The sequence below is a fragment of the Periplaneta americana genome, chromosome 1 (assembly GCF_040183065.1).
Source record: "Periplaneta americana isolate PAMFEO1 chromosome 1, P.americana_PAMFEO1_priV1, whole genome shotgun sequence".
NCBI lineage: Eukaryota > Metazoa > Arthropoda > Insecta > Blattodea > Blattidae > Periplaneta > Periplaneta americana.
The window spans coordinates 195,576,678-195,598,497 of record NC_091117.1 but is presented as its reverse complement, the minus strand read 5'-3'; the positions used below and the strand labels follow the sequence as shown (position 1 = coordinate 195,598,497).

At 34.6% G+C, this 21,820-nt stretch overlaps 1 protein-coding gene across 2 annotated transcripts in view; it reads right to left on the bottom strand.

Annotated features, from left to right (window-relative positions):
• The window catches only part of ClC-a (chloride channel protein 2), a 266,134-nt gene that overhangs the window by 178,000 nt on the left and 66,314 nt on the right, over positions 1 to 21,820 (bottom strand). The window contains exon 1 of one of the 2 annotated variants that reach the window (XM_069835336.1): positions 21,148 to 21,267. The exons of the other annotated variant lie outside the window; for it this stretch is intronic. Coding sequence (XP_069691437.1) covers positions 21,148 to 21,186 — 39 coding nt within the window. The 5' untranslated portion in view covers positions 21,187 to 21,267. Of the gene's footprint in view, positions 1 to 21,147; positions 21,268 to 21,820 lie in introns of those variants that run through there. 2 annotated transcript variants of the gene reach the window in all.

Below are 21,820 nucleotides of genomic sequence, written 5' to 3'. Positions count from 1 at the left end.
TGCGCTCGGGCGAAGGGTTCGATCTCTGCTTGGACTGATTAACTGGTTGGGTTTTTTCCGAGGTTTTCCCCAATCATAATGTGAATATAAGGTAATCTATGGAGAATCCTCAGCCTCATCTCGCCAAATATCATCTCGCTATCACCAATCTCTTCGACGCTAATAACCTAGTAGTTGATACAGCGTCGTTAAATACATAGTGTATATGATTATCAGTCAATTAGTTCACTGCAAAAATGTCCATCATCATTAATGTCAATTATCAAAAATGTTCCCAGTCATCAAATATCCAGTATAAAATATGTCCACAGTCATTAAATGTCCAGTATCAGAAATGTTCGCAGACATTAAATGGCCATTATAAAAATATTCGGAGTTACTACATGTACGGTATCACGAATGTCCAGAACAATATTTGTTAAATTTAAATTAATAATTTAACGATGAAATGTACCTACAAGTTAAGTTTACAATATTCTGTAGTTAACTTTATTTTCTAATTTTCTTCAGCTTCAGTATCAGCATGCCGTTTCATATGATATAAAAGTGCCCGCAGGTTTTGTTCCACAATACTATTGCCCTCATATCGCTTTTATCAACAGTAATCTCACTAGAGGTTTTGATTTATCTAGAGAAAATCAAAACTCAAGTGGGATTTAATTGACTATTTCACGATTAGAAGAAAGTGTATAAAGATTAGAAGAAATAAAGTAGATTACTCTAATACTTACTTACTTATTGGCTTTTAAGGAACCCGGAGGTTCATTGCCGCCCTCACATAAGCCCGCCATTGATCCCTATCCTGAGCAAGATTAATCCAGTCTCTACCATCATATCCCACCTCCCTCAAATCCATTTTAATATTATCTTCCCATCTACGTCTCGGCCTCCCCAAAGGTCTTTTTCCCTCCGGTCTCCCAACTAACGCTCTATATGCATTTCTGGATTCGCCCATACGTGCTACATGCCCTGCCCATCTCAAGCGTCTGGATTTAATGTCCTTAATTACGTCAGGTGAAGAATACAATGCGTGCAGCTCTGCGTTGTGTAACTTTCTCCATTCACCTGTAAATTCATCCCTCTTAGCCCCAAATATTTTCCTAAGAACCTTATTCTCAAACACCCTTAATCTCTGTTCCTCTCTCAAAGTGAGAGTCCAAGCTTCACAACCATATAGAACAACCGGTAATATAACTGTTTTATAAATTCTAACTTTCAGATTTTTTGACAGCAGACTAGATGACAAAAGCTTCTCAACCGAATAATAACAGGCATTTCCCATATTTATTCTGCGTTTCATTTCCTCCTGAGTGTCATTTATATTGTTACTGTTGCTCCAAGATATTTGAATTTTTTCCACCTCTTCGAAGGATAAATCTCCAATTTTTATATTTCCATATCGTACAATATTCTGATCACGAGACATAATCATATACTTAGTCTTTTCGGGATTTACTTCCAACCCTATCGCTTTACTTACTTCAAGTAGAATTTCCGTGTAGACTACTCTAATACAATAAAATATTAATTGACTTGCTGAAATTCTATTTCACTAAAGTTAGCTTCACCAAAACGTTGAACGGAACCGCCATTTTCAGTTGACTTAGACAGTCAACTTAGGCTTATGCTGTAAACAAATGTTGACAAACAAATAAACAAATGCTAGGCTAGTGATAATAACGAACAAATTCCAGGGAAGCGATAAAATTAAACAAATGCTAGGGAAGCGACAAAATTGTGCTAAAAGTAGCCATGATAGGTTGAAAGACATCCTTTCGTAGCGTTTTATTGGTCAAAAGTAGTATGACGTAGTAAAAGTGTAATAATCAATGTAAAAGCTCTTGGGTTCGCCGTTTATTTTTAATACACTTCTTATTTACATGATGCCTTACAATTTATCTGACCATTGTGAATTAGGCTTACGATATTCTCTGTCTCATTTTATATTTGAGTTATGTTTCCTATAAATCTCGAAATACTGACATAATATCCGGAAACCATTTTTTTTTAACTTCTAGTAAAAACCTTCCACTATATTATTGGTTCTATGTCCACCTTGCAACGTTATTTCTGAGGAATTCCAGATAGGAGGTGCAAATCTTGGCGATGTACTTCTCTAAAAAGAACGAGGAATAACTGTAGCTTATATTATATTGGACATCTTGACTTGTGACATTTCGACACCATAAGGCTAGAACCGGTATTGCTGATGTCTTCAAGCGTCGTGAATGGAAGGTACACGAGGAGATCCCCTGCTTTTCATCCTTAGATTCGAACAGAAGAGCAGATATTGTAGCCATCCACAGGACTCAATCTATGGGAATAGTTCTTGATCCTACAATCCAGTTTGAGAGGGATGCCCTGCAGGCACAACACGTTGACGAGGAGAAGAAATCCATTTATGAGTCCTGCATCCCATACCTAAGTGAGAAATATAACATTCTCACTAGTCAATGGAGTTTTTCTGGTCTTTTGTTTGGTGCACGTGGCATACTTCCTAAAGTCACATGAAATATTTAAAAAACACTCGGTCTCCGATTTTTTAAAAATTCAAAAACATTTAGTGAATATTCTTAAGGATTCAATCCAAATAGTACATTACCATTTATATTTTGACCATTAATGATTTTTTGGGTTTGCATTTCTGTGGATTTTTTTACTTAATTCCTGTATTTAATCATTTTTATCTTTCTAAATTATTCTGTAATGCTCTTATTCTGGATCTTTATGGTCACCCTCATTGAGGGCAGATTATTTTGTTTAAAAATAAAACCTTATTGGACATTATCACTTGTGGACATTTACAGACATTGAAAATTTTGATTTTTGGACATTTCTGCATATTGAACATTTTGAATTGTGGTCTCATTTGATTGGGTGTTTTAGTTGTAGACATTTATGTAAAGAACTTTCTCTATATTGGACATTGTGCTGTGGACAATTGACCTGGAATGGTGTACATTTACAGTATCTAATCTACCACCTACAAAGTCCCATATCTTGCAAGTTTTGTAACATATTCCTTTTTCGAGTACATTTTGCAATTGGCTAGGTGTTCCAGCTTTGGCGAGATTTTTCTTGTCGTAACTTCAGCCTCCTGTGGCATTGAGTATACCGGTTCCTTCCGGAGATGAAAGGCGGCCGGAGCATGATGCTCGCTCTCCACTTCCTCAAGACAGCGCGGTGTCGCGGGATAATTCACCTTCCTAGCAATTACAGGCAATACTGAAAACTTAATTTCTCATGCTGCCGCCGTATCTAGTTCTATGATCTCGAGTGCCATTCACGTTGTGGTGAACTGGTTGGAACTGCTATCTTTGTGGTCGTGTGATGTCATTGCGGGAATCTCGCCGACGTTACTAACAGTGGCGGATACCGATTGCCAAACAGATTTTGAACGTAAAAAAATATCGCATCGTTAGGCGTTAGCTAATAGGTAGAGCGTCGATTTTCTACGCTGGAGACCCGGGTTCAAATTGAGGTTAAGTTCAAGCGAAGTGGACTTAACAGGTTCTTGGGATGTTTTCGTATTCCCTGTCATCGTTTCACAAGTCTAAGACGTAACATATTTATTGCCGTAATATGCTCGACTTTCCAGTCAGCTCTGCAACGTATCCCCAGGCATATAGCAGGTGTGCAATAGTAACTACTAGAGTATTCTCGGAGTTCTTCCCCATACTACAGTCCGGATCAGCTTACTTAATACCATAAGGGTGAAACCAAACTATTTCCTCCTATTACTACATATGCTAGTGGATTATAGTGATTTTTTAAATGTCAGGTTGAATTTTCTTTTACCAACTTTGTTTCGAATTTTGAGTACGCTTCCAGGTTAAAATGTCCAAAGTACGTCCAATTTTCAAAAGGTCCACTTGAAGTTATTAGTCAACGATGGATTTATTTATCAATTTCATTCTAGAAGTAGGGATGATAGGAAAATCTACTGGAGGTGTTCGGAAAGAAACAGGTGCAGGGCACGTCGCCAAACCGATGCAGATCTGGATAACATTCAAATTATTGTGTAGAATGAAGAACCCAACCACACACATGAAGGAGAAGTCATTTTTCAGTAAAATTTGTGGAGATTTAATGTAAAATAAAATGCATGACTTCGGACATTTTTCAGTAAAATTTGTGGACATTAAATATAAAAGAATATTAATAACTTTGGACATTTTTCAATAAAATTTGTGGGCATATAATGCAGTGGCCGTTTTATTGTAGTGGATGTTTTTTTGTGTGGACATTTATGTAATGTGGATGTTATTGCAGAAGTACATTAAACTGTGGACATTTCAACTTTGAATCGACAAATACAACAACTGGCAGTTAGTGACAGCAATAATTTTGATTTTTGCAGTAAAAGAAACTGATGAAATTGAAGTACCTAAGCTTGTGAAATTTGAATGTAATTTATAATCAATTAGTAATACCGGTATTAATATTAATATCAATACATAATTCAGTTGTGTTGCGTTGTGATTCCAATTCAACACTATAATCAGGTAAGTGTAATTAAATAAGATATAACTTACAGACCTACTTGGCATGAAACATGCACGTGGCTAATGGATAGAAATATATTTCTTAGTGTTCAGATTTCTATTAAAATGTCCAAGAGAGGACATAGTATGGTAGCGTAAGTCCTATGTATTTTATGTGGGGTATACATTTCAAAGTGGTATTCTGTTTACGGAATTCGTACTAATCATTTCACGTTATCAAACAAAATACATTTTTAAGTTAGATTTCGTGAATCGTAAACTGTTTAGTGAAAGCAATGAATTTCATGTTGTCAGAAAAAATAAATTTTAATATTAGATCATACTAATATACTAATTACCAACATAATGTGTGAGAGGTCCAGGAGGAAAATATGCACTTTCACAAATTATTGAACCATTTAGAAAACACCTTTCAGCATAAAGATGAGATGTGGTAAATAAGTAAATAAGCAAGACATTGTTATTATTAATAAAAAAAAGAAAAAAAAAGAAAACAAAAAAGAAACACATATATATAAATAAAAAATAAAAATAAAAAATAAAAGAATAGAAAAAATAAAAAAATAAAAAAATAAAAAAATAATAAAATAAAAAATAATAAAATGAAAGATAACAAAATAAAAAATAAAAAATAATAAAATAATAAAAAATAAAAAATAATAAAAAATAAAAAATAATAAAGAATTTAAAAATTAAAAAATAAGCAAAAATAAAGAAATAAAAAAATTAAAAATTTTAAAAATTAAAAAATTTTTTAAATTTAAAAATAAAAAAATAAAAAAATAAAAAATAGAAAATGAAAAATAAAAAAAAGAAAAAAGAAAAAAATAAGAAAAAATACAAAATGAAAAAAGAAAAAAGATAGAAGAAAAAAGAAAAAATAAACAATAAAGAAATAAAAAATTTAAAAATGTAAAAAATTAAAAATTGAAAAAATTGAAAAAAAAAATAAATAAAAAATAACAAAAATATAAAAAATAAAAAGATTAAAAATTTAAAAATTAAAAATAAATAAATATGTGAAATAAACCTATGAAAATGACAATGAGAAAAAATAAACCCATGAAAATGACAATGAGAAGGAAAAATAAAATTAAACTTAAATTTATTGTATGTGCTTTCAAGCATTCTTAAAAAGATTCTTCGGAATGTTAGTAAAACGTAGCTACGTTAGCTACAAACTCCTGGTTACTTGTCACATTTCAGGAACACAATCCCATTCAAGTAACATGTTGAAAATTTTTAAATATATAAAGTAGAAATTAGAACCTTACCTAATAGAACACACACATACTAGGAGAATGTCTATTACCAAACACGCCGTCGCAGTCTGAACAGTCTGAGATCCGTCTGAAGGTGGGCATTAAGATATTCTCACAGGCCTGCGATTCGAATCATATAAGCACGTGTAAATCGTGATTGTGATGAGTCGAGATTCGAACCATAACTCTCAACAAGCAGTAGTCTCAAGACCGCAACGTCATTCGTCAGCAGGAGTGAACGCTTTAAATTACAAAGGTCGAATCGTAAATCTGTAGGACTTTAAGTCAGTGATTAATTTCTTCCAGAGCTCAACATCCTAGGAATGGAACAGAGACTGTAGACAGAGCTGTTTCAATATAAGATGTTAATAAATTGGCCATGCTTGCCGATTCTAAAGAAAGCGTCACGCTTATCAGCCCTGAAAGAAAGTGAGAAGAGAGAAAGAGTGAGGGATAGTATGGTTGCTATTCTTGCGCTTACTATTTGATTTAGCTATTTATAGCGTCACCCATCACATTGATAGTCGGGCCGCCATTTGCCGAGTCCGGTCCCATTAGTCTTTCCCGGTTTGGTGAATACAGAAATAAGAGGAAGTGAAATATGTTTAACGAAAACTAGTCCTGGCACGAAAATTGCCTAGAAAGGACGTGAAATGGTTTGGCGTAACTGAACTGAGCGTGGGACACGGAAGGGTGTAATAGATATTCCAGTTTAGATAAAATTATGTTAGGTCAGCATTTCCAGAGCCGTCAGTAACTAGAATCCCCTCAGCTTCTCAAATTGAAATAGAGAAGATAAGGCTGGGTTAGTAATATTATTTGCGCAGAATAAGCTGTAGAGGGTAGCGTATTCCAGGTGAATTATCTAGGATGGCTGCTGTACCTGACCCAGAGTGCTATGCCGATCTTTCTCTCTAGGTCTGATTCTTAAGAGAACACACTGAAATCTCCATTCAGGATGCTCATACCGGTCAAAGCTGGCTATAACCGGATTTAGGGTCTTGTTGTTATTGTTGTTTTCTAATGCCGGGCGTTTGACAATAAAGTCATTTGACCTCTTGCACTCCAATATTTTTCAAAGATATTATCATGGTCAGCCACGGAAGCACAGATTTTGAGGTGTTCCGAATCCATTTCTTGGTTTGAGTTGCACGATGCGCAGTTAGGGGACTGAGATATTCCAATTCTATGCAGGTGTTTGGCCAAACAATCATGGCCTGTTGCCAATCTAAATGCAGCTACAGACGATTTGCGTAGTAAATCGTGAATTAATTGTGGATTATGATGCAGAGAGTTCCATTTTTTCCCTTGAGACTGTGTTATCAAATTTTGTTTGTTGAAATCCAGGTATGTATAGACTTAATAAATCTTTTCACAGAGTAACACGTAGATTTAGTAACAGGTCTGTAAGTAGCAGTGCTGTCCTTCTTTGCTAAAGCATCCGCATTCTCGTTTTCCAGGATTCCCAAATTAGGATCTTGTAAATTTCAATCTCCGAGACAGTCGAGCGATGAACTCGACAATGATCAGCAAATTCAGTTTATCTTCAAACTTCTCTCTCGGAGTTATTCGAGAAAGACAGGTGATTATTTGATTCGTCTACTTTTGGACCATTTTAAAATTCTGAATTTGAGGAATTGGTACGAAGTCCAATTCGAATAAAGACCTTGTACACGAAGCCTACCCTCAGGTTGTCAGGAGTTACTGCACCAAAAAACCAGACAGGCAAACTACCCATCCATTGGTCTTCATCTGGACCTGACTCTTGGTTACGTTATCTTTGAGCTTCGTCATGGAACCGTGTTTGAATTTCAGACTGCAATCTACAAAAATTGTCCATCACCTCATGTCAAGCCTCATGCACTGTGACACAGATGTGTGACAGTGGCACAATGTCCAACACACTAATGTGCAGAGGTGTACTCAGGGAAACTAAGGAGTGGAACTTAGACTGAGAGAATCCAATCCGGCATCGGAATTTGAATCCGATGTGGCTTAGTGGATAGAGCGTCAGCACGTAGGGCTGAAAACCCGGGTTCGAATCCCGGTGCCGGAGAGATTTTTTCTCCACTCCACCGATCCTTCATCATTTGAATTGTTTAAGTAAAGTTCAGTACATTTCAAATGCAGTGATTTGTTTCGTATAATGTATATTAATTAACACTGCCTTTTGCGTATGAATTTTACATACATTGTAGGACTGTAGCATACTTAGAAGGCAGTGGTTTTCGTTACAACTCTAGAACAGTTATTTGTAATATTTCAACATACTTATCTAGGTTGGAAACTCTGAATTCAGTAAAATCAACTTTCAATCGTAGCGGCCGTTTGCTGTAATGACGAGAAAACACTATCGTGCAAAAAGATTTAATAAACGCCACGAATAAAAAATACAGTATTAATAATTCTGCAGTGCTCGGGAAAAGTGACATAAGTCAGTTTCCACAAACCTTTTCTGATAATTTATTGACAACTTACATTGGTTTATGTCGATTTGATTTTTTTCTGTATGAATTATTGTAATAGGAGGAATACTTATGTATTTTTTTCCAAGCGAGCAGATGTTCCGTAAGTTGTCAATAAATTATCAAAAAAGGTTTGTGGAAACTGACTTGTGTCACTTTTCCCAAGCATTGCAGAAATGGCAATTCATTTCTGTGCACAAGAGACTGACACGGCTTTTATTTTCTCGTCTTACGATCACTTACAGTCCTTGCTACGGAATTACTCATCCTGTTATAAAGCGGATTTACACAAATTAGCCAGCAATATTCAACCTAAAATTATTAACAGTAATCTCACTAGAGATTTTGATTTGACTAGGGAAAATCAAAACTCGAGTGGGATTTAATTGACTATTACACGATTAGTAGAAAATATATAAAGATTAGAAAAAATGAAGTACTCTAATACAATAAAATATTAATTGACTTACTGAAATTCTATTTCACTAGTCTTAGCTTCACCAAAACGCTTGAACGGAGCCGTCATTTTCAATTGACTGTCTATGCAGTAAACAAATGACGATCGCAAAGCATGTTTTATAGTACCGTAAAGATTTGCAGTTTGAAAGGTTGGCAAACAAAGAAACAAATGGTAAGAAGGTGATAAAAACAGAAGAAAATATATAGATATTAAAAGAAATAAAGTACTCTAATGTAGGCCTAATAAAATAGATATTAATTGACTTACTAAAATTCTATTTCACTAATGTTACCTTCACCAAAATGTTTGAACGGAGCCGCCATTTTCAGTCGCCTATCTATGCGGGAAACAAATTACGATCGCAAAGCATGTTTTATAGTACCGTAAAGAATTTTCAGTTTGAAATGTTCGCAAAAAAGAAACAAATGCTAGGGTAGTGATAAAAAAAAAACAAATGCTAGGAAAGCGACAAAATTAAACGAATGCTATGAAAGCGATAAAATTGTGCGATAAACAGCTATGATTGGTTGAAAGACGTCCTTTCGCACCGTTTTATTGGTCAAAAAATAGTATGACGTAGTAAAAGTGTAATAGTCAAAAGTAATCTCACTAGAGGTTTTGATTTATCTAGAGAAAATCAAAACTCGAGTTGGATTTAATTGACTAGTACACGATTAGAAGAAAGTGTATAAAGATTAGAAGTAACGAAGTGCTCCAATACAATAAAATATTAATTGACTCATGAAAATACAACTGTCTTCAAATGTATTATTGTACCATCTCAACATTACAAATATTACGCTAGATGCATGCTAGATGGCAGTGGTGTGTTATGATTATGTAATGTTATCAGGTGTGCCGACTATGGAATCTTCATTGAACTCTGTAGACGGTTACTAGTCAAGAAGGCTTTGTTGATTCAATTTCATCTTTATTAAAACAGTTGCATTCCACTTCAATTATCCGTCACTTTACAGATGATTTTCCATAAATCTTAGTATTAAACAATCTCTGATACGTGACTATCCATAATATCATATAGCAGAAGCTATAACATAACCTAAATAATATAAACAAGTGTTACAAAAGTTTCAATTAGGGATGATGAAATAAACAAGAAAAGTTTTAATTAACGATGATAATAAAAATAAACATGATTAATATTAAAAGAAACAATTATTGAAAGTACAATTTTAAAATTTCAATGTTTTAGTGGTTGGTGTTAGTGTTTTATATTAGAGGTGTGCTTAAAAGAAGTGGAACTCGTTGATGTACATGGTTTATTCCTCAACTTGTTCAGGATTTCCGAATGGCGCTCTTCATTTATTTGTAAATAGGATTTCAGGGAAGATGCATAGGTATGACCAGTGATCTTTATTAATTCTTGTTCTTGAATGCCAATGCGAGTCATATTTGAAACTGCTGTGCATCGACTGGAGTGTTTTTTTTTTTTTTTGACGTCCAGACCAGCGCAGTTTCAAATGTTGGCAAACAAAGAAACAAATGCGAGGGACGCGATAAAATTAAACAAATGCTAGGGAAGCGATAAAATTTTGCGATAAGCAGCATGATTGGTTGAAAAACGTCCTTTCGCACCGTTTTATTGGTCAAAAATAGTATGACGTAGTAAAAGTGTAATAGTCACTGAAAACTGATTGATGTATTTTACAAGTAAAACTCACAACATAGTAAATTTGTTTACCATGAATTCTGAATACGTAAGGGAAATTAGTGAAAGGTAGAAAATACATCTCAGCAGTTTCTGAATTAACAAAGAGAAAATTATAGCTATGACGAGCAGTTTCACATTTCATTTAAAGCTGTGATTATGTTACTGCACACTTCATAATTGTGTTATTTGTTTGCTAAATGCAGTCCTTTAGTTTACGAAAACGACCCTTGGCGTCACTAACAAATTGTAATGAAATGTTTGTCCAAAATTAAGTTATTACGGTGATATGCCTTTTCAATCACTCATTCACACGTCTGCCGCTATATTCCGAAGGTAAACAGGCCCTACATGTTTATTAGAAGGAACATTCATGACGCATGAATGCAGATTTCTCGACTGCCATAGAATTCGTCACATCCATCTCACTTCGCACGCATATCTATCAGCCTAATAGAGTCAGCAAAAAAAAAAATGAACGACATCCTCACTCAATTAATCATCCTTTCGGCGTGCATCATGCCAATTCAAAGCACACACGCTTTCCGCTCATTAATTTTCATAACATATTCCATAAGCGTTCGATTTTCATTCAGACTATCATAAAAGTCACTTCACAGAGAAATGAAAAAAGATTTATTACTACCTTGAATATCGATTGATAGCCACCAGCATAGTTCAGTCGGCTGAGTCTCGGGCGCTAGTTCGATTCCTGCTTGGGTTGATTACCTGGTTGGTTTTTTCCGAGGTTTTCCCCAAACATAAGACAAATGTGCGATAATTCATGACGAATCCTCGGTCTCATTTCGCCAAATATCATCCATCGACGATAAATAACCCCGTAGTTGATACAGCGTCGTTAAATAACCAAATAAAAAAATATGGGTTGACACTTGGTAACAGTAATTCGCTATCAAAGCAACTTTGTTAACAAGTTTTTGTCTTTCATTTATTTCATATTGCATGAAATCTCTATTTATTTATTTTAAACCATGTCCGGTTTCTTACTGTCTGTATATCAAATTTGCGACACACAATGTTTGTGATTTTTTGCAAAATATTTGAAAGAATTTAATGTACAGTAGTGGCAAAAAAAAAACCCGGACCAACCCTTGTAGCTGATTTCAGAGCCTTGTTCACTCCAGAGCACGATAGACTGGTAACTAAGACTTTCGTGGTTCGAATCCTGCCTGGGAAGAAAATTTTTTTGTTCTTTATTCAAATTTATTCAATACTTTTCGATTGCAGCGATATTTTACTACTTCATTAACTTATTATTGTCAGAACATGAATTTTACCAGCAATCGAAAAGTATTGGGAATAAATTTGAATAAGGAACAAAAAAAAAGGCTTCCTTCCCATGCAGGATTCGAACCACGAAAGTCTTAGTTACCAGTCTATCGTGCTCTGGAGTGAACAAGGCTCTGAAATCAGCTACAAGGGTCGGTCCGGTTTTTTTTTTTTTGCCACTACTGTACACTTCATCAATATGAATAGAAACGTAATATAGAGACAAGCAGTAGGAAAAAAGAAAAGAAAATTATAAAGAATGGGAAGGGAGAGGAAAGAATGCGAAAGGCAGGAAATAAAAAAAATAAAGGGTACAGAATAAAATAAACAGAATAGCTACATCGCTAATAACTCAGCCTTTACAGATGGAAAAACATTATGGGAATTCCAACAGACGGATTTTGCAGTAAAACAAGCTAAGCACGTACACTTGCGGTTGTGAAGTGACTCAAAGGATGGACAATGCAACAATTTGTGTCTTGTAATATAAAACTGATCTGCAGATGATACTTTAACACTTTCCGCTCGAATGAGTTCATTTGGAAACACTAACATTTCTGTTATCTCTGACTCATGATTTTCCTGATGATTCCATATTTGGTATCTTCAGTAGTTGTTTCGTTCTTTACCGATAGATTGTAGCACTCGCCAGTTCCTTGGCCAGTTGTTATTAGTAAGAGGATTGCTTTTTTTTTTTGGTTTCTCCAGGGTGTCTCTATGACCTGGTGCACCCATAATTGTGGAAAATCAAAAACAAATTCAGATCAGAAAGGGTTTTGTGAAATTTTGTGCAATGATGGAATTGAATAAACTGCTATGCAGAAAATAGAACAGGAATAATATTAATTTGCACATTGGATTAGCAGTTTTAACTCTCTTCAGGGAGAACTATTCACATATGAGGAAATAGATATTATGCTGAACATCAATAATCTACTGCTATAGTCGCGTCGCTGTTATTTCCGGCGTGACTCCTCATCTTTGCTTACGCCTTAGGAAGTGAAGGCTCTATAAAGTCTAGGAAGGTAGTATCGTTCGCCATTTTTGTTCTTTCATTGCCGAGCTACCAGACGAGGAATCTATTTGCCGCACCTTTAAACATTATCATGTTGTAGCTCCTATGATAACAAATCAATCGCACTGTAATTGAGCAAATAATTGAGCGGCAAATAACGTCCTCGTGTGCTTTTTGCGAACCCCAACGAAAGAGCCAAAATGGCGGGAGATTATAGTAAGTATTCATCGAGCCTTAGGAAGTGCATAACGTCATCAGCAGCGAACAGTGAGGGAAGTGGGAAAAAAACTAGAGGCGGTATGCTACCCCAAGATTTTCCCCTGGCATACCTCGATTTGAAATAATAATACACATACATGACGTATACAATAAATTGTTTCGTGCAGCCAGTAACGCGAATCTTTGGAGCTTACGCAACACATTACATTTCTTAATAAAATAATTTCAGTTTCCTTAAGTTATTTACTAGATTATTTTGCAATGTCCATTGAGACTTGTCATTTAAAATATTGTTAAAGCTTCGAAGTGTCTTAATTATTATAAATAAAAAGTTTAACAACAACAAACATGACACAGTCACTAAATTTATTGGCAACAATGGCCACCACAAGCTACACACCACAGTCTAGTATATACAGTCACGAAGCTTGAGTTGTGAGGGTTCTAGGAACAATAGACTGTGAAGTTACTATTTCGCATTGTCTGTAATGTGGCGATATTAGCGATCCTAGTGGTTAGCAACTATCTATGGATGCATATTTACTACGTATTGAGCTTCGTGACTGTATATATTAGACTGTGATACAGACCATAGCCTTCTATAGTTGAAATAGGACCTACTACCATTGTAAGAATTCCAGGGGTTGACTTATCAAATTAAACGTGTCCAAATACATGTTCAATACAGTTTCTGAAGACTTTGGCTTAGATTTACGAAGCAAACAGATAGTATTTTTTTTGTCAAGAAATGTATAAATAAATTTTACTGATCACATTTTTTCATGACAGTAAGTCATTTTTCACTAACTGTATTCTTCTGGCGATAGAAGCCAGTGGCGGTATTCCATACCGACGCATACCATTTAACTTCCCTCACTGGCAGCGAATCACAAGACGCACACATTTAAATGTAGCCGACCTGCAACGTGATTGGCTGTTGGAAATAAGATCTAGACAGTTGTGTAGCCAGGAATTTAACATGGCTATAACTTACATGCATCATATTTAAAAGGACAAATATTGTTTAATGTAATTAAATTTAAAATCCATTTATAATGGTCAAAAGTTATAATAATGCAAAATCCATTCTCCGGCGTTGCAGAGTAATCCGACAGACGCCGATTCTAAATAAATGACTCAATAATTTTGTTCTAGTTAGGCCTATTGTGTTGAGAACGGAAGCTTCATCATTTCTCTGGGAGACACCGGCCAACATATACAACCGTCAGCGGAAACACACATAAATTGTTTGTTATTCTAAATATTGGTCATTATCTGTAGAAACAGAAGATAAATATTTTTCTTTCAGTGCCGCACTCATAACTCCAGTGGTGGATTGTTCGTTCATGTTTTAAATAGGCTACAATTCACCGTGTTTACTAGGCTAAAGTACCCTCTTTTTTCTCTAATTTTACTTCCAAAATTAAGGGAGGATCTTACAAGCGCTAACTTCCGTTTGGAAGGGGATTGAAAAACTTGCTATTTTAGTATTTTTATGCTATATAGTACAGACATGGATAAATATATAATAGGATGCGAAACTTACTGAGTACCCGTAACACATGCTAGAGGCGCTAATGTAGAATTGATCTTGCTGCTATCTGTTGGGCGGTGGAGAACTTATTACATCTAGCAGCGCACCAAGTAGCGAAAAGAGAAACTAATTACTCCATGCATTTAGAAGCGCACCTGGTGACGAAAATGTTAAACTATGCAAAAAGTATTCCCTTCCTCCCTCCCACCACCCCTAATCACCATTCTCAAACTAACCCGATTTAAAATAAAATATTTACATTTTTATTCCTCACACCTTCCACTGAAAATTCTAACCGGAGCCAACAGGAAGGTAAAAGAGACGATCTATTTTGCACTACCCGATTAAAATATAACCAGAGACAGAAAATAAAGCAAAAGGTTAGATAATTGGGATTGTATTCTTTGGGTATTTAGTACACAGCGCAATGGAAAAGTCTGCAGAAACTACTTAGATAGTTCAATTTATTATATTATTATTACTTTACAATACATTCAACAACACTATTTTTACAACGTCCATAAACATCACTATTTAACATACACTGCTTATACACACACGTAGTATCACTTTATGTCCACTTATTAGCAAGTTTCTGGCTGCCATCTTGTCTTCTCGAACAACGTCTTGAACGAACGAATAAATAGACAACTTTGGGTAATTTACCCAACACGTAGTTCTAATGTCCACCACCTACGAAGTCGGGCGCTGATCATCTTATTTGATCCCCCTACCGTCAGATGGTGCTGACAGCAATTTCGCATCCTATTATGTATTTATCCATGGTATAAATGTTTAATTAAAAGAAAGTTATTACAGATTTTTGTATTTTGAATTTCAAAACGTAAGTGGGGTTGTTATAGATGGTGGGGTCTTATAGCCGAATAAATACGTAAACTTAAAAAATATTTCATGAAAATTGGAGGAGGGGGGGGTTCAGCCGGGTGAAATTCCTGCTGATATATTCTCACATTTCTTTATAAGTTCACCATTTTGTAAATGGTTTCATTTTCGAGTGATTACTTCAACTATAACATAACGAGCCTCACACGGCACACTGGGCTAGGCTTTACTTTCCGAGAATCGAACCCTGGACGGATTCTTCCACTAAGGTCATATTCATCATTTGTACACTACATATACGCTATGATCGTTTAAATCCGTTAGATGACCTGGGTGCCGTACACGAATATGTTGCTGACAGATGGGCCATCCTGCCTCAGCCCTGGCACAGTCAAATTCTATCCCCAGACGAGTGCCTGATAGGTTAAGCTCAAGGATCCTCAGCCCGAAGCCCTTACAATAACAACATCGGACACCCATACTACCCGCAAGACTTCATCCCAAATTATTTTTAACTATTGGAGGTGATGGATGAAACTAGGAGACTAGGAGAAAGTCAACCTCTCCACCAAAAATTCCGTCACGACTTGGCTGGTAATCGAACCCGAGCCGCTGGGATGGAAGACCAACACGCTAATGCTTGAAGAAAAGACGCGGCTCTCATTGAGTTATTAAATGTTTATTCAAAAGTGGGGATCGTGTTTCTTAGTTCATTTAAAGGAACGCCTACAAATTATTCTTGATAGCTGAAATAACGTCAGGGTTTAAGTGAAGCTTTCATCGGAATAAAATACGTACTTATGGAGCAGTGGAATAACACATTCTTAAATTATGAACATAAAATAAATTTACGTGTTTGCTGAAGTACCCGTATTTTCCAATTCGAATACGAAATTTCATTGGTATCTTATCTGAATTTCTACTGGCTAATTATTATTTTTGGTGAGCAAACGTACCACTGATCTCATAAATTAAATTGTTTAATGGGTGGATATTTCGTAATATCTGAAAGTTCCGCGTTAATAAGAAATAATGTTAATGTTATGTTTTATTTAACGACGCTCGCAACTGCAGTGGTTATATCAGAGTCGCCGGATGTGCCGGAATTTTGTCCCGCAGGAGTTCTTTTACATGCCAGTAAATCTACTAACATGAGCCTGTCGCATTTAAGCACACTTAAATGCCATCGACCTGGCCCGGGATCGAACCCGCAACCTTGGGCATAGAAGGCCAGCGCTATACAATAAGAAATAAATACATCGGGCTTAATAAACAGCCCAACACAATTTAAATCAGTTTATTTTCTCAAATTGAAAAACTTTTTATTTTTTCTGAACTTTCTCCAAGAACTAATGCATAATTCTATTTTATGGTGTTTGTTTCATTGTTGATGTAGAAAACGAGCTGGATTATCACAAAAACTGCAACTTTTCGAATTGTTAATTTAAGTCCTTCAATATTGATATTCCCGCCAAAATTTAAATTGTAATCTTCTTGAAATAAAGAAAAGTACTTGTATTTACATTACAGTAAAACCTCGCTAATCCGGACTAATTGGGCGGGCTAAGTTGACCGGTTTAACGAAAGTCCGGATTAACTGAAGTAACCTAAAAACCCGTAGAAAGTGCATTAAAACTCAGTTTATAGCAACAAAATACCACAGTCTACTACATACAGTCGCGAAGCTTGAGGTGTTTTTTTTGCAAATCTCGTGATAAAGCGCTCCAAACGGTTAGCAACTAGAAACAATAGACTGTCCATGGTCGACTTTGGACTGTCGTATTTCTATCGAGTGCTAGCTCGTTGCGTATTTCACATTGATGCTTGTGAAATGTTTGTTATTGGTTGTAATAAAAATGTTAATGGCTAAAATATAATAATTGGAATAATAATATGGGACAAGGAGGAGCCGTTTGTAGTGCTATAAATTATAGCAACAGTAAGAGAAAGAGGCCAAAGTTATCCTTTTTCCGATTTCCGAAAGATTCAGAAAGGTTCCTGGGTTTCCACAAGAATGCTGTGCAGAAACAAAACTTTTAATTTTGAAGTTCTTTGTGACTGTTAGAATACATTATATCCTTAAATTTCACAATGAAATGTTTCAATCTAACCGAAAGGACGTTAGATACCGGTTAAAGTTCTATCACTTAGGCTGCTAAATTTCCAGAGAAATAAAGGTTAGGTCTACTTTTTTTTTCAGAGGATATATTTTTAATTGTAGCTATTAATTTTGTTATTATTTTTATGTGTTATTTTACTAAAGACGTAGAAAAATTAAGTTTGTTTTAATGAAATTTATTGATCACGTTTTATTTTCAATTCTGGTGGGATTATTATTGCTTAGGCCTACTTTTTTTTCAAAGGATATGTTTTTAATTGTAACTGTTAATTTTGTTGTTATTTTTATTTGTTGCTTTACTAGAGACGTAGAAAAAGTCTGTTACAATAAAATTTATTGATCACGTTTTATTTCCAATTCTGGTGTGATTATTATTGCTTAACCTCATCCCACTTTGTTAACTACGTAAGCCTACACTACAAGTACCGGTACACGTAAGTTACTCCATTAATTCATATTTCCATTATTATTGTTCTAAAGGGAAATGCAAATTAATATTTATTGGTTTCATAGTTAATTATCGCTATAATCTTGAATGAGTGAAGCTATTATAGTAAATTTCAGTTCGTTTTGCACAAACAAAAATTATATTAACTTATTTCTTGCAGGTATCTTCGAGTTTATGGTGGAATTTAATGTACTTCATTAAAATAATAAATTAACTTTATGCATTTAATATTTCAATAATGGAAGGAAGGTGTTAATTTTTCCAAAAGAACACGACAACGAAAGTGTAACATATTTTGTCGGCTGCTAGGAGAGAGATCTGCGATGATGAGGCGATAGTAGCGATCCTAGTGGTGGGCAACTATCCATGTTTGCATTTTTACTACATATTGAGCTTCGCGACTGTATATTGTAGACTGTGAAAATACGTTTATTATGGTGTATTTAAAGGACATGGCCAAATATTCTTAGCCGTTATGGAGCTGTATGACGAATGCGATTGTTGACTTCTAGCCACATTTAAAACCTTGCATTCTCGTTTTTCCCCTTATTTATACTTTAAACCTTTATTTGTGTAATCGAAAATAATAGGCTGTCTGTTTTTATAGTTTAATTACCTTAATGCAAACTTTATTTTTAACACTATAAGTGTAATACTGTAATTATTGTAATTTCTAGTCCTGGGATCCTGTCCGCAAGGCGAAGCTCTGAGAAACGCTAGATACCACAAATTATAGCCACTGCCCTTAAAGATGCCGATTACAACACTTTTGAAGAAGTACATGGTCTCTCCGTCACTGGCAGTACACGGCGCATAGATATAATAGCTTTCAAGGAATCTACAAGATCTGGATTCATAATTGATCCCACTGTGCGTTTCGAAACGAATGAGGAACAGCCAGCAGAAGTGGATAAGGAAAAAAAGAATATCTACAATCCTACTATTCCATATTACCTCCAAAAGTACCACTAGAAGAGCTTGAAGTAATCGGACTTCTGGTTGGAGCAAGAGGTACCGCTACTCTCTTCATGAAAGATGTGTTTAAGAGGCTTGGAATACCTACATCTATTATTCCGATTGTAACCTTAGCTGCATTGAAACGATCAATTGCTCTCCGGAAGCATCACCTATATTCGAAATGAAACCAAGTTCATTAGCATTCTTTACTTTTTTGTAACACTTACCTCTCTAAAACTAGGTATATTTCCACTAATCTCAAAATGTATTTGCAGTTATGTACTTGTACGAGTTTCATTGTCAAAACAAAATTAATGGTTCACTGAACTTGTAAACATTTATATGATTAAGTGGCAGCTCAGGAATAGTGAGAAGATTTCTAAATTCTATAAAAGTAAGTCTTAAAACAAATTTCTTCAATTTTTCCAAACTCATGGTTTTTTGCATGTCCAGATTAAGCGAAATCCGGCTTATCGTGGTAGGGATTAAGGAGGTTTTACTGTACTAAGATCGGAAATACCGCTTTCTACTTAAATGACTAATAAATGTCGATAATTAATTGTATTGAAACTTCATATATAATTTTTTAATTTCATTAGTATTACTAGCGCCTGTTCCTATAAAGTGACTAAATAATATTATTCAGCTTAACGCTAGACTCATTTTATATAGAAGTAGAAATATATATACTCGTAAATAAATTAAATACGCTTGTCTTGGAATTCATTCATTTTTATTTACCTTCAGAAGTCATCACATACTTTTTAGAACCACAACCATATTTGTAATATAAATTCAAGATTGCGTGGAAAAACAAGGTAAGTCACGATTTTTCTGAAAATGATATAGTGACGGGAATGTACAGTATTATTGGGTATTAAATCTGTCATCCTAGAAGGAGGAACACATTGAAAACGAACTTAATTGAATAGATATACACGGGTTTGTATTTAGTATACAGAGCACGAATAAATTTTGTTAAAACACGGGAACTTGAAAGACTAACTGCCGTTGTTTTACAAGCCTTCCAATGTCCGTCATAGCTGCATTTTTTATGAAGTCATATTGTACGCACCTTCTCTCACTATTTAATCTTAGACTACGATGAAAAGCATTAAATACTTTCAATACCTAAACCAGAATGTAAGAATTATTATTCACTCATTCCAAAGAAACTATTTACTGATGATTGTTTATACATAATGTTTTTGGTATTTTGGGAGGATGTGCGTTTATTCAATATATTTTTTATTTAAAGGAAAGACAATCTAATAAACTCCTCATTACAGAAATAACACATAAATATGTTTCAATAATACAAACATTTGACAATAAGTATGTGGGATGTAAATTCATCGTATAATGTTACGCAATAAAAGAAACGCAAATGCATCCCAATTTACCTTGTTTTCACCTGCAAAATGTAACATAAAAATGTTTTTTTTTTATAATTTACTACTATAAAAATTAATTATAAAGTAATGAACAAAAATTCAGCATCAAGTTCATTAGTAATTTGAGAAAACACGTTGAAAATCTGGCAGGCACAAACTTAAAGTTGTGTAAGTTTAAATTTAAAATTGCTTTCCTTTAGGGGTTAGGTACAGCTTATAGCAGTCAAATTTTGGAAATATTCAATATTTTTTTCCTCAATTACTGTGTCTTGTACAGTAATGAAAATTATAATTATAATTATAATTATTTTATAGTATGTGTAAAACACTGTCCTTCTGCTATATGAAAAAATTATTTTTACGATAAAAAATTATTTACATTTTTTTTTTTTTTTTTTTTTTTTTTTTTTTTTTTTTTTTTTTTTTTCAAAATTCAAAACGGTAGCAGTTCACTCTGCAGTGATGAAGCGTTTCCCTCATAACTCAAAAACTATCTAACATTCTGTGATGAAATTTTTTGTGTGTATTTATGCATGCCATATCTACAGTATAATCCAAAATAATTTGTTTATCTTTGATAGAATGTCAGATAAAAATGGTCAAGTGTCAGTATTTTCTTCTAACACAAAATAAAAAAAATATTATTTATTAAGGAATGTAGTTGAAAGAGCATGGCATTGTACACATGAGTTTGAGCAATAAAATAAAAGAGAGAGAAAATGAAAAAGTTTATGAGTTATGGGGGAAACGCTTCATCACTGCAAAGTGAAATGCCACCATTTTGAATTTTGAAAAAAAAAATTTGTTTAAATCGTAAAAATATTTTTTTTTCATATAGCAGAAAGACAGTGTTTTACACATATCAATTTTCATTATTGTACAAGATACGTTAATGGAGGAAAAAAATGTTGAATATTTCCAAAAATTTTACTGCAGTAAGCTGTACCTAACCCCTTAACTGACTCACCTCTATCTTCGTGGTTAACAGCTCTCCTATCCGGCTCATCACTACCCAATGTGTTGTACCTCTGTTCAGCGTACAAATGATTCAGTCCAGTAATATTGCAAGCTTAAGACTTATGTAATTCTAAATCAGTTAAATTTTAAAATAATTGTTGAGCATTATTTGGAATGTTGACTCATTGCAACATCACACTCTATTCATATAGAGCAAACATATTTAGCCAAAACACTAAAATAGATAAATCAACAAAAACATAAAATACTGTAAATAGATGCTCTTCGAAAACATAACCGTATTGACAACCGAGATCCTGTACGTAGGACAACAGCTTACGCAATATCTCACAATCTGCATCAACTCAGACAAGTGAGTTCCAAAACAACAGATGACGTAGTGAACTCGGAAAAACGAGCGTCTGTGAGCTTCTTTAAAACAGGGAGGCAGACAACAGAGTTGTCCAGAGTAGCTACAGCTTCTGACAGAGCAGTTGCTCAACGTGAAATGTCCGCCGATATAGTCACTCCAGTGTCAAGTACAGGACACCAGATTTGTTCAAGGTAAAGGTATTAGAAAGAGTCAGACAAAAGGATTTGGTCTGCGTTAAGAAATACTGCAATTCATGAATTTCGTAAGCCAACTGGAAGAAATTATCACAGAATAAATATAATTTCTAATG